We start from the raw sequence: 14,781 nt of genomic DNA on the forward strand, positions 1-14,781 counted from the left end.
ATTATTTAAGATATAGATCAATGTCAGCTAATTTCCACTATTTAAAGACTTGACCCTCCACCACCACACATGTTGTTTTGGTGTCCTTCAGTGGAGATCAAGGGTTTTGAGGGTCTTGTTTGAAACCTACAGGTAAGTGTGTTGAAGCAGTGTTAGAACTAAACTGTGCAGGGCTGCGGCCTTCCAGCAATTGTATTTGATACCCCTGATCTGAGCTGACCTGACTAAAGTATGTATTTCTGTGTGGGTCTGTGTGGCAATTTTTCCCTATGCAATGCTGTCTTATAGTTATCTTTATGATACTTCAGTCTACATGCAATCTGGAGGTCACTTATGTTGCCTTAGAATACTATCTAAGAAAGCCTCTCGCTAGATTTATTTTTTTATTATTGTTATATTGGGAAATTTATATTAATATGATGGTCCAGTCACTAAATGTACAAGTTACAAACAGAGCTTCTTTCATTTTACCTTCAGAAAAAGCAAGACCAAACATGGCCATGCCAATGGAGCGAGTCAGAGAATGGAAACGGTGAGTGCAAATAAGTATGAATAAACACACAAACATATTCGCATTTGTGTCATTATGAACATGAATGTATATTCATTTACATGATGATGTTTTGTCTCGTAGGCTGCTCTGCGGCAGTCCAAGCTGAACTCAATGAGTAAATCTGACACCCGCCTGCATGACATGCAAAGGCTGCCCTGCAATGCCAACGGTAAGACAAACACAGACACCGAACTGCTCTTTATGACACGTTCACGCACAGACTCATATACCACACATATACGCTCATTGGCACCGGTCGACGCACTTGTGTATGTGTGAGGATGACGTCTCCAGAGGCTTGTGATGGTTGGATGTTTACTTGCTCATGCTCCCGCTGCAACAAACATGTGATGTGCAGAGCTAAGAAAGATTATAATCACATTATAAAGCTTCATACACATCATCTACAAAGCCTTTACATCTAAATCAATGGGTTTTGAGCTCCATTGAAAGTCAAAATACACAAAACATATACAAGGACACATTTTGGTTCATATTACATGCTCCTAGTCATAATATGGATGATTAATCAGCCCAAGTTTTTAAAAAAAATGCTTAATTCATTGCTTTGAAATGACCTCCTGCACAGGTTTGGCAGAAAGCCTTAACTAAACCTAGTCATGGTGTTATTATGGTAAAAGTGACTGTAGTTAACATTTTTTTTTTTAGCATTGATTATATTTGTATAACTACAGATTTACTTCAAATGCCCTGGTTAAGCTATGGTTATTGTTACAAAATAATAGTTTGTGGTTATCATGGTTAAACTAATTTCGTGGCTTTATTTGTAGTTTAAGAATTGTTAATTTTTATAAGAGATCTTGTCGCTAACCTTGTTTGATTTCGCAGACATTGGTGTAACCAACGTTATCTTGCAGCTGAACAATCAAAGTATGATGCATAATTTGGGGAAAAAATAATATAGTGACAGGTTTTTTTTGTTTTTTTTTTTGTAAAAATCATATTTGCTTTTGTTGCAGATTCATCATTTGAACCACTAGTTAAAACGTAAAACATCTGTAATGACGTTCCTAAAGGGCTTGGAGTAAAAACTAATAACAGATGCTTTTTTTATACAGTATTGTTTAAAATTTAAATCGTTAAAATTACATTTCAAGAGTTCACACTTAGCTGATGATTGATAATAAAGCTTGTTTGGCATGCTGTCCTGGGAGAGAGCCCTAAGTTCACAAGATCCTCGAGCCTCGGGCTCCCTCCTGTTTGCAAGGCGAGAGGGGAGTTTAAGCTCAGGTAGATCTAGAGAACTCCCTTGCTGTAGTAACTAATAAACAGATAGTTATTGCTTTTAAGAGATAACTACTTACTAGGAGCATGTCTATGGTGCTTATTTGGAATAGTCAATCAACTTAAGTTGCATGTTTTTGGACGGTGGGAGGAAACCCTCGTGAGCACGGGGAGAATGTGTATACTCCGCACAGAAACGTTGGCTAGCTAGTAAGGACTTGAATCAGTGACGTTCTTGCTGTAAGGCAACATTGCTAACCACTGGGCCACCGTGCCACTCATCTAGGAAAGGAGGAGAAGTAGGGGTGGAGAGGGGGATTATTCAAAACGAAAATGGCTGTTATATGGAACTTAGGGTGTTTATATTGGCTTAGGAATCGTCTGATTGGTGAATCATAAATTTAATAATGCGGGACCGGCTGCAAGCAATCATAAGCAATCATCGTGTGATCCTCTTGAAATTAGTTTATAAATAAACTTCACTTTGTTGCAGAAATTATTATTTTTAAATAATTCATTTAAAAAGTAAAAAGTATTTAAACTCTATAACACTGTAGAAATGTTGCAAATATGTACAGTACAGAAACATATAGAATTCTTTGGAAAGATTTGCATTCAAAAATCATAAGTCACATTTCTTCGCAAGCTATGACTGTGTTCAAAACTGCATAAATGTTTGCGATGGCACTTTGAAGAGACTGCAATTATCAATCTGTACAACATAAAAACTGTGCTGTAATAGAAATAACTTAGAAAGCAAATCACAGAAAATGTAAGCAAGACAACCTTGAGCTTTGAAAATCATTCATAGTGTTTGGTGAAGTGCTTGAAATGAATAGGGCGTAGGGGGTTAACTTAGAAAAGACTACAGCCAGGTTCGGTATGCTTCTAACTGCAGGTCTAGAGGTGTAGTTACAACGACAAAGTTGAACGAAGGATTTAGGAAACACAGAATTGCCAAACTATGTGCTCGTAACGACATACATTCGATTGAGACCTAAGGCCTCATTCACACTAGCAGCGACTTTGTAGCTGCCTGTCACTCTAGGTGGTCAAACGCAGGGCTGTGTGAATTTGAAGGATTCTCAACTTGGTCGCATCACTCCACACGCCCACCTGGCCGCCAAAGGTCGCAGTCACTCGCGTAGACAGAAGTTGCCATAGTTGCCTGCCTTTTCATAAATGACGACGGTCAGACAGGAGGTTTTGAATACCAAAAAAAATAGACTATATTCAACACAATAAAGCCGAGAAAGTGTAGAGCAGACCTCAGAGTAATCTGAATTCTCTCCTGGACAATTCCTGAATGCCTGTGTTCTTCACAATCTTTATATAGTTTCTCTGCCCCAACTCCTGGTGTTCTTGTTTTAACTTCTAACCATCCTTGAATAAGTTTTTACTTCCAAGTATATGTTTAGGTGGTCCTCTTATTCTTGTTTTCACACCCGAGAATTCATAGATGCAACTTCTTTTAAGTGTTTACATATATTGTCATGTTTTATTAGCTTGATAATATGTCACTCACTCTCCTAAATGCCTTTCACAGATATAGCTTCATATGAGTATTTAACATAAATAATCAGTTACATCAGTTACATATTCAGTTATTCTACATTCTTCAGCATTGCTTTCTCATAGTGTTGGTCCTGCGCCGATTTACTCATCTTACACAAACCTAGTTTTAGCCTGGCTCATGTTTACTGCACACTACTATATTACATACTTTTAGAGAATACTTTTAGAGAATAAAAAATATTCTTCAAGGTTGCCAAAAGTCGCTCGCTCTCCGTTGAAATGAAGGGTTGCTTGTTGATTTGGCGCTGCGAGTAGCTCATAGTGTGCTTTGTATGAACCTCAGACGAGGCTAAATTGTTAGTTTGCTAACTGAAAATAAAAAAGGCTTTTCATTATAGATGAGCATAGGTACACTTTTTAATCTAGATAAATCTCACTGTAATCTCGGAATTAATCTAGATTAATCCAGATTAAATTGACTCATTTGAATTCTGCCGAAGACATTCAGAATTTGTGTGCTACCTAAATAATGACTAAATATAAGTTTTTGAGAATGGGTTTCTCAAGCCAGGTGGCGCATTAGACCAGGGGCCCATCTCCTGTTTCTAAAATCCATCACAAACTGCATGAGAAACTGTTCTACTATGATAATGAAAAATAAATGGTGTTGAAGAAGATGTACTTGTGTTTACTGTTTATTCAGTTAAACATGAATTTTGAACTGTAGGCCTACATAAGCGCCAAACAGCGTTTTTTAATTTTCTTAATCCAATTTAAGTCATAACTGAACTAAACAGAAATGGAATTAAGACATGTGGAGTATGCGGATATTAGTGGAATTATTGATGAAAACACCACAATCAAACTATTACCGTCATGTATGACTTTTCGCCATATTTTCCAACAAGATCCACACACAGTTCAGTAAAGGACAGCACACACACACATACACACATCGTGAAATGCGGAAGTTTTTTCTTTCCATTTGGCTTGCTTATTATTATCAATTTTCACAAATTGATTAACCCTGGATTAACTTCCTTCTTAACAAAAATGTTTCACAACTCTAAATGAAATTAAATTTTACCCAGCTTATAAAATCCTGTTTTGGTGTAGCATCTTTAAAAAAAAAACTTGAATAGCAAATTCTCCAACTTATCTGAAATGTAAACATTTAGGATTTGTGTAGCTTAATTGGTAGATATTCTCATTATAGTAATGCAGCAATCACAGTTTTGATCCAAAGGAAAGTACTTTAAAAAAATACGTACCTTGGATAGACCATGTAATAAAGTTTATGATAAATGCGGAAATGTCAATATTGTCAATAGAAATCCGACAAAGTAGAGAATAATAGTCATGGTTAACTTTAGGCAGTAATAAACTATCTACAGTATAATTGCATTGTTAAAATGTTTGGAATACTGTATGAATGGATATGAATGCCTTTACTAATACCTGTATGCTAGTTTGACAAAGTAAAATAAAATAGTGTGACAAAAATACAAGATAATCAAAGTAATATTCTGCCCTCATGTGTTTGCCTTATACCTTATACTTATACAGAGTACAAAAGGTATATATATATATATATATATATATATATATATATATATATATATATATATATATATATATATATATATATATATATATATGATATAAACACTGTAATCTCCAACCTTCACTTAATCTCTCTCATCTTAATCCACATTATTCTGATTGACAGGCGCTCCTAAGAGTCGTCCGGCCAGCATGGACCTCCTCCTGCTCCATACTCGACGCTCCAATTCAGACCTGCGCCAAAGCTCAGGCCGCCAGCTGCCCCGTGTGCCCAACAAACCTGACAATGAGGAACGTGAGCACACCTACTCAGAAGTTGGTCGCCGTGCATCTCCTACAAGCCACCCGCCAGACGACGGACTCTACGAGAGCGTTGGGATAAAAGGGGCGGGGCCTGATAAAGCTCCCCCGCCTCCTGCCCCGACGTCAGCTGACACCGGCACTCTGCGCCTCACCCACAGCCCGACGGTCAATGGGAACGGCAGAGGTGGAAGCAGAGGAGGTGTAAACGGCATGAGTCAGGATGCAGTGACGGCAGAGTACGCCTCCATACGCAAGGTGAAAAAACTGGAGCGCGGCAGGAGGGAAGAAGTGCTGGAGGATGGAGAAAAGGAGCATCAGAGCGTGTCTAGCAGTGAGTCCTCCAGCAGCACCTTGCCAAGGAAAGCAATGGAACCATTTCACCTACCCAATTTCCCTAAGGTAATTATGACACCGAATAGTTACAGTCAAATCATTAGCTAAACCTGCAGTGATAAAAACTATGCCTGGAGATCTGAATGTCTTATAGACTGTATTGATTCTTCACTGTAACAAGTGCTGGCAATCGATTTGTGTTGGGACAACATAAAGGATATAGGCTGTCTTATTAGTTTTTACAAATTTAAGTAAATTGAACTTCTCCAAAAAAAAACACAGAAATTGTGTTGTTTTATTCATTCATTCATTCATTTATTCAATTATTAATTTTCTTTTTGGCTTAGTCCCTTTAAAAATCAGGGGTCACTACTGCGAAAGGAACCACCAACTTATCCAGTACATATTTTACACAGCGGATGCTCTTTGGACTGTGGGGGAACCCGAAGCACCCGAGGAAACCTATGCCAACATGGGAAGAACTAACTGATCTAGCCGGGACTCAAACCAGCAACCTTTCTGCCGTAAGGCGACAGTGCTAACAACTGAGCCACCGTCACTATTGCCAACTATTTTCAATGAAAAGGTGCCAAGCTCTGTCTGAAAAGTTGCTAAAAGGTTACGTCATACGTTAATTTGTATATTACAGACGCCATCACGGTCTATCATTTCTATTTGTTTAACAGCCTATGGTTAATAAAGGGGTATTTATATTTGCACTACGCTTTAAGTAAGCATGCCAATTTAACTAAATTGATTGCTGTTAAAATACATAATATCATTATAGATGTGTAGTGAATTTGCAGTAATCTCTCAGACGTAATAAACTCAGACAAGTTCTGAAACTCTCACTTAAAATATCTGTGATTGTGAACAAGAAAAGAATAAACAGTCAGATTAAATTGTTAAAATGAAGGAGAAGCAGATCAGTTTGACTGTAGGCCTACAAGGGAAATACCTTTACACTGCAGGTGCTAAATCATTTGCAGTCGGTACGCAGAGGGGTGATCTGCTGTCAGGCTGCAGGTGGGAGAGGCTGCTGTACGAGGACTGGGCTGCCTGTCAGTGCTCTGAGGCAGGGGAGGGGCAGACGGCATCACCCACAGTTCGGTGAGAAGAGCAGGGACGATACAATATGTACACATGAGAGTCTGTAAAAATCTACAGTAACACACAAAAAAAGTCACTAGATTTGTTGCTAGTTGTTTTTTTTTAATTTGTTGTTAGGGGGGATCTGAAAAGTTGCTAAATCTAGCGACAAAGTTGCTAATTTGTCAACATTGGCCACCTTGTCGCCCACAAAATAACATTAAAACCTTAAACCACCAAGCAAACACGTAACTCATTTAACCTCAAAACACTTTAGTAACTGCATAGGAACACACTAGTAACCCCCTAAACAACTCCCTAGAAAATATTCAGAGCACACATTACCTAAACTACAGTAACTGCATAGCAACAACAACAGCAAGCACCTAGAACACAAAAAGTACCGTGCTGTTTTGTTTAAATGCACCAAAATACGTTGCCAATATTAACTGAGAAATGGATAAAAATATTCGTTTTCAAAATAGGGTGAACTCAATTATGCTGAGCACTGTATGTAGTAATAGAGTGGAGAAACTTTGATGTCACCTTGTAGGCCAATTGGCTGCTAGCATTCCCATAGGCTTTTCAAAGATTGCAAATAATAAGCTCTGTATTCAAACACAGTTTGTTACACTTTTTGTCTAACCAGACAATCCTTACGTGAAAAGAGAACTTTTGTCACTTTTGGGTCCTAAATGCAAATGGAAAAACTGAAAAGCTAACATTAGGCTACAAACAGACTACACTGACTGGGCTTCACACATTTGCATTACTGAAAACGGAAAAGAGACAGGCTGCACTGTGGTAAGCAATATCTTCATAAAATAGCTTTATTAAAATAAATGATCAAGAGCTGAATCTGTCACTACGGTCTCTACAACTTCAAATCAATTCAAGTAAATGCTACACACAATATGAATGCTCAATTAGAAAAATATAACTATAAAATATTTATATATAATATTTATATATATTTTATATATTTACTTAACCAAATAACAAACAAATGCAAATGTCCAAGGCAAGCTGTAAATTTAAAGCGGGCTGCGTTCCAGACAGTTCAGCTCGATGCTGTATTATCTCTCCAACATCGCCTGTAGTCCCATTTAGCAATAGCTTGTTAGCTACCTCCTTTTAAAAGAAGGGTAACCAATTTAGAAAATCAGTGGTGTGTAACGGATGTGTTTTATGTCATAAAATAAAATGTGAAAGCATCTTGAGTTTGTGGTACCCACAAACCCATTTTAATCAATTTACACAAAATCCCATTCAAATAACCCATTGATTTTGGAACGAGGGAATCGGAACTGCTAAAATGCTAACTCACTTCTAACTTCTTGCATAAAAATTGACATCATAGATCCTCAACTTTATTAACTCAACTTTCAAATCAATTTAAAAAACCACACAGCAGTGCCCTAGTGATCACCCATGATTACCACAGCAACCACAAAATAACTTATTCAGAAGCAACTGCATGGGGACATTGTAGCAATCAATCAGAACAGCTCAGCAACCACAAAGTTACAAAATAAAAGTCTTAGAGCCACCAAGCAACCACATAATGTTTTTTTTAACTTCAAAAAAACTTTAGCTGTGTCTCATTTCAGAGGCTGGCCTCATCCTCCGAAGGATGCATTCGAAGTGCGCTGCGTAATCACGGCAAGACGAAGGCTGTCTCATTTAAAAAAATTAGAAGGCTCCTTTAAACACAGCCTGAAAAGTCATTCTTCATTTCCCATGTAATGAAGGATACAACCGGTGGATCCTTCGTGGTCTCGGACATCCCAAGATTCATTGTGCTCTGATAACGGCAGGACGTTTTTGAAGGAGAAAACTCCAGATTAAATGTATGAATTAGATTTTATTTTACTTGGCTGTCTAAACATATGTTAAAAAACAAAAAGAGTGTGACATGTCTTACTAAAAAGTGATTGTATAGACAGTTTACATATTTATGTGTACATATATGGATCAAAGGAGATATATTTCCAGCTCCAGTAAAGATTGCATTACCTTCAGATTGCTTAAAATAAGTTTTAAAAACACTCAGTCATTACAAATTTTATTACAGCTTATTAATGGCATTACGCATCATACACAATACACATCATACACATTATATAAACCAGTTGTTTTCAAAGTGGGGGTCGTGACCCCTCGAGGGGTTGCAGAACAATGAAGGGGGGTCGCCTGGTGATTTCCAAAAATTGACTTATTTTTATTAAACCATAAGAATTACCATATTTTATCCTTAACCAACTGAAGAGAAAAGATAGTTGTTTATAGTTACTATAAACTATAGTAGCTTATAGGTACTAGATCTATTGTATTGCGACCCCTGGGGTAATCACATTATATTAAAGACACAGCAATAGCATCAGATGTAGCAGATTGATTTTATAACACCAGGTTAACATTTCTGGCCCATTTACAGCACTTATATATATAAAAAAATTAAACGAATAATAGACTTGGGTCTATTGGTGTGTGTGCACCATTGCTTTCAGGGTTTCTGTATTTATAACTATAGGTGTTGGAGGTCGCAAGTCACGTTGGGGGTCTCGGGTTGAAAAGAAATCCTTGATATAAACTACATTAACAGAAACACCCTAACAACCACCTAGAACATCCCAGCAATAACAGTAACTCTCAAAACAACTTAACAGATAAGCAGCAGTGCCACAGAAACATCCTAGAAAGTACACAGAACACCCAAAGCTACTTACCTAAACTACAGTAACTGCATAACTACACCCTTACAACCACCCAGAATAACCCATTAATTAATTAATATTTACCTAACTTTCAGAAACTGCACAGCAACTCGCTAGCAATAACCCAACTTAAACCTCAGACAAAGTAAATGCACAGCAACACCACAGAAAGCACCCAACATACCCTAACACCCATATAATAAAGCACTAGATACCCTCAAAACACCTTAGCAAATGCTTGTCAGTGCCCTAGCAACCACATAATAAAGTAACTCAACACCTGCATCTTAAAACATTCTAGCATCATCATGGCATGCTCTGCAACACTTCAGTTTTCTTCAGAAATGTGGCCTTGATGAATAGCAGAGCATGAATTTTGCAAAACCAAGGTCGTGTATTCAATTTCCCAGCGCCTGTAGTGGAGTTGTCTGCCATTTGCACGGATGTAAATAGTGAGAGTTTGAGTACAGTTAGCAGTGCAGTTGGATGTTTTAACCACTAGAGTGTGCTGTTTCATATAGAAATATTCAGACTCGCCCTGCTGAAGCGACATCTAATGCATTGCCTGGACAGGATGATGGTTTACCGTGGTAAATGATTCACATTTCTACATGTTGAATCTTATTTGAATGTGCCAGTCATTTTTCTTATTTATAAAACCAAATCAATAATCAAGTAACTTTACTTTGTAGCATCAGTTGTTTTAGCAGATACTTGAGTGTATCTTTGTTAGCATTTCACCCATATTCATGTCCGCCTGTCAGCTGATATCTGTTTATGTTGTGTGCCGCTGTGGCAAGCCATTTTCACATTTAGTTTACACAATATATTAGTATCTATTTTCATGCTGTTTGTAGACTTGTTGAATAACTATTCAAATACAATACTAACACTTATTTATTATACCTTTTTAAAAACATACTAGTAGATTTCCATCATTACTAGCCTCTCCAATAGTATCTGGATGCAGCCTGTATGATGCAAGGTGAGATTGCATCACTCAGCGATGAAATGTCAGACACAATGCAAATGGAGTGACGTCCCTGTGAGGAGTAGGGTTAGGGGTGGGGTTAGGTGAGCCCATTAAAAAGCATTGGATGCTGCTCAGATTGCACTGCACCAGGTCTGCATCCAGACCCCTCTCAGCCACTCACCATTTTCACTAGACACAGTTTTATTGTTGCGGGGAAATATATTTTTAATGCATAAATTTGGCTTTGACATGCTAACATGACTTGATTTAGATTTTGTGTTTTGTCCGCATGCATTTCACTTTTTTGTGTGTTGTGTATGAGCGTGTTCAATGTGCATGAGCAAATGGGTTGTGGTTTCATAGTGTTGCACAGCAGTTAGTTTTTATCTCACATGACTTTTCAGGGCTCAAAATTAAGGATCTACCAAATTTATCTCCACAGATAAATTACCACCACAGCAAAAATAAATAATTTTTTCTTAGCCATAAATTTTTTCCTTGTTTTGGTGTCAAAACAAGCAAATTATAGCTGTATACTACACTTTTTATTGAACAAAATAAATAAAAAATTGACATTTTAAAAATAATTATTGTCATGTATCTAAAACAATGCACAGTCTATGTCCTGGCTAAAGGTCTCAGATCACCACCACTTAACTAAATAGGGAGTTAATCTCCTATTATCTTATTGCAATCTTATTGTAAAAAATATAATTAAACCATATTAACAAAAATAACAGTAAGCAAAAGAAAGCAGGTGAAAAACATACTGTGTGATAATGAAAGTATCACGTTAACTTTACGCCTGTTAATAGTCTGTTCAAAGAATGGGTAAAGCGAAAGCAGCAACTGACGCTGCTTACAAAAAGACATTTAAAAAAAAAAAAAAATTTAAATTGAGCTCTTGAAAGCAAGAGGACTGTGGATGCAGAAGCATCACCTTTTGTCAAGTCTATTTAAAAGAGAACTGATTGCACCAGTTGAGTTTCCAGGCACAGTTGCTTCGCGGAAGGAAACTACAGAGTGTGTAACTCCGCCAGTCCTACACCACCCAACCCGCTCTGAGCCGGGATCGAACCGGTATGGGAGTCGGTTGCTCAGTCAAGAAGGCTAAAGATCATGGCCTCTAGCGCTAGAGCACCTTTAGAGGTCAGAGGAGTGAGGTTTACCTGCACAGCACTCAGTAGCTGGCCTCAGTTATACTACCCCCTCTAAACCTCACTTCCATCCAGGTCACAGCACCAATTTAACCCTGCTGGTCCTAACCTTCTGCATAGGAGTTGATTGCTCTACCAAGGAGGCTAAAGACCATGGAGTGAGATTTACCTGCACAGCACTCACTTCCTGGCCTTCGTTACTTGTGCACGCTTTGTAAACAGTTGCGTGCATCACATTAGCTGTGCGCGCGAGTTATCATCTTCTCTGTTCGCGCAAACAGTTATTTTTCATACTGCTTCTCGATTCAAATATCACATCATACTCATATTGGGCCATCTTTATTGTTGAACCCTGCTTTTAAGAAAACTACAATTTTAAAATGAAATTCAACCAGCCAAAGTGGTAGGTGGGAGTGGCTGTCTTACCCGCCACAGCTAAAATCTACCCGCATTTGGCAGGTTGGCGGGTGTTATTGTCAAGCCCTGCATACTAGTACTTATTATTGAGATAATACTTCTTATTTATGAGATAATAGTGCTTATTCGTTATAAACATGGGCCATTTTACAGAAACATCCTCTTTTGGTATGGCGATAAGTCTATTAAACAATTACTTTTATAATATTTAAACTTATACCACATTATTCAGTTAGCTTTTGAGCTTTTGAAAACACATAAATGACAGTTTGATTTTTTTTATTTATCTTTTTGTACATCTAATTAAAGATAACATGTACTTTTTTGGCAGTGGTGTGACTTTTTTGGCAGTGTTACAAGTTTTTATGAAATATTATTTCTTGATTTGTTTTTTTCACATGTCTTCAGGGTTACAGAAAAATAAATATAAGGCAACAAATAAGGAGATAATGTTTTATTTGTTGCCATTGACCCGCCCTTTGATGAAAACTCTACATCTTCGCAATTTAATATTGCCAAAGCCTTTAGATAACAATCCCCAAATTTGGTGTTGATCTGATAAAATCCCTAGGAGAGTTTGTTAAAATACCACTGCATGTTTTTTTAAAAAAAAAAAAAAAGAAAGTTAAAATATCCAACTTCATGTTGGGTATCGTATTTGGCATTCTGAAAACAAAACATTTTTACTTGTCTAGAAAATGTTTAAAATTTGGACCTAAAACAAGACAAACTCTAAGCAAACTCTAACCCTCTTTTTTGTAGGGAATGAAATGGCCAGCCTAGAGTCCTGATTCAACCTGATTGAAAATCTCCAGAAAAGCCTAGATGACAAAGTTATAACTAATAAACAGCTACAGTCTAAAGAGACTGAGGATGAGATGCAACAAATAGGGAGATAAAGCTTTAGTTGTTTTACTCAGGGTGTGTTAAAAGTGCAATTTAATCATGTTAGTTCACATCTGCAACCATATATTTGCTATAACAATGGAACAATAAAAAAAAACATTTATGTATAAGTATGAATGCAATGCTTTCAAAATTATTATCTTGTCACATATGGCACATTATAACATGGAGGGGGGGAAAAAAATAGAAACAACGGGGACACAAACAAATCAGCGGTGGGAAACACTGTCTGCAGTGGTGTTACCCTCAAGAAAATAACACCAGTGATCATTTTCACGACAAATGCATTTACAAAATGTCTGCTGCAAGATATCAAACCACATGTTGACAGTCATGATATACTTGTTAAATTAAGTAATTCATTTATATTCAAGTTTTTCACACCCCTGATGCCCAACTAAAAGCTTAATATGAAATCATAAGAAAAATACAACAAATTTCTGATAACTGAAAAATTGCAGTGGAGTAACACTGTACCTTTGCAGATCTTCAGGAAACAAGATCATAAGTTATGTTAGAGTGATTTTTCATTTCAAAATACTATATTTTTTGTAACCACTACTTTCATTATACTGTATATTATAATGTGTATTTGTCAATTACACCATGTATTTGATTATTACAAATACATTAATGCATTTGAATGGTAGAAAATCAGTTTTGCCTTTAAAATAAAGCCCTTTCCTTCTGTACATACATTCTGTACATAGCTGTGGGGAAGAGTAATTAACTTAGTCATTAAGAAACAATTATTGACACACAGATTAAATCAATTGTAATTTTTTAAAATACACATTGTTTTATTTTTTAAAATACAAATTGTACTTTCTAAATTGCAAACCCAAAGAGTATGAGTATTAACTATTATTAACTTTTAACTGTATAACTGTTTTAGAATACTTTATTAATTACTTTACAAAATTCATTTATTAGATTCTTTTACCAATTAAATATACACTATTTTATTATTCGTTACACTTTTGCATGTATTTGTAAAAAATCTAAAGGAAAAGTTCCAGCATGCAATTAAATAGATTGTAGTGTCTAAAAATAAATACCAGTTGAAAATGAAAAAACAATATAGTATCAATGCCTTTCATAGATTAAATGTTTAAACAGCTTGCCATATAGTGTGTTTGAAAGACACATCAAATGTGTGTGTGTGTGTGTGTGTGTGTGTGTGTGTGTGTGTGTGCGTGTGTGTGTGTGTGTGTGTGTGTGTGTGTGTGTGTGTGTGTGTGTGTGTGTGTGTTTGTGTGTGCCTTTTGTTTGCCACATATGGAGATTAAAATCTTTGTCACATGCAGGTTTGTTGATTAATGTCATGTTTGCACAGGCCCGGTATTGTATTCGAAGCACACTTGTGGTTCTGAATCTGGCATACAGTCTGCCTAAATGATGTTTAAGCAAAGACTAATGATATGTACAGTGTGTGTTTGGCCTGCATTATATCCGCGACTGCATTTTATAGAGTAAATATAAGCTAAAAGTGAGCATGCGGTGCAATTATGGAGCACATGTGTCACTCTAGTGCTGGATTATGTAATATGTATTGGAACAGTTCCAATGTCCTGCCATGTGTGTCTGTGTTGTTGCCTTTTTTAAGGCAAAGCATGGCAGGTGAACAAGGTAAAAATTTGCTAATCTTCTGTCACTATACTTCCAAAGACTAACTACATTTCAAATTGCAAAAGCAAAATAATAAATAGATTGTATTACAAGTTTTCTAAAATGTTATGTTTAAATATGCAAATGAGACATCTGTCATTTGCATACAATACTAATACAAACATATAAAGATTGGAGGAAGACGATTTCAAAAATTGGTGCTATACATAAAGGGGTGTTCATGACACCTTCATAATCATGACATGTAACAGATTTTATGAATGCTTAACATCTGTCATAAGTGTCAAATTATGTTGTCATTAAGACAACTTCACATAAACAACTAGATTATCACTCATCGTCTTTGTCTTTGCAACTTGAAATTACAAAGGCAACGTAAAT

The 14,781-nt window shown here is 36.6% G+C and overlaps 1 protein-coding gene across 1 annotated transcript in view; it reads left to right on the plus strand.

The window, feature by feature from the left end:
* The window catches only part of LOC100005368 (uncharacterized), a 145,483-nt gene that overhangs the window by 108,832 nt on the left and 21,870 nt on the right, over window positions 1-14,781 (plus strand). The window contains exons 3-5 of the mRNA XM_087306754.1: window positions 478-532; window positions 635-722; window positions 5,043-5,578. Coding sequence (XP_087162880.1) covers window positions 478-532; window positions 635-722; window positions 5,043-5,578 — 679 coding nt within the window. The remainder of the gene's footprint in view (window positions 1-477; window positions 533-634; window positions 723-5,042; window positions 5,579-14,781) is intronic.

This window comes from Danio rerio, chromosome 23 (assembly GCF_052040795.2).
Source record: "Danio rerio strain M-AB ecotype USA chromosome 23, GRCz13ab, whole genome shotgun sequence".
In the NCBI taxonomy this organism is placed as follows: domain Eukaryota; kingdom Metazoa; phylum Chordata; class Actinopteri; order Cypriniformes; family Danionidae; genus Danio; species Danio rerio.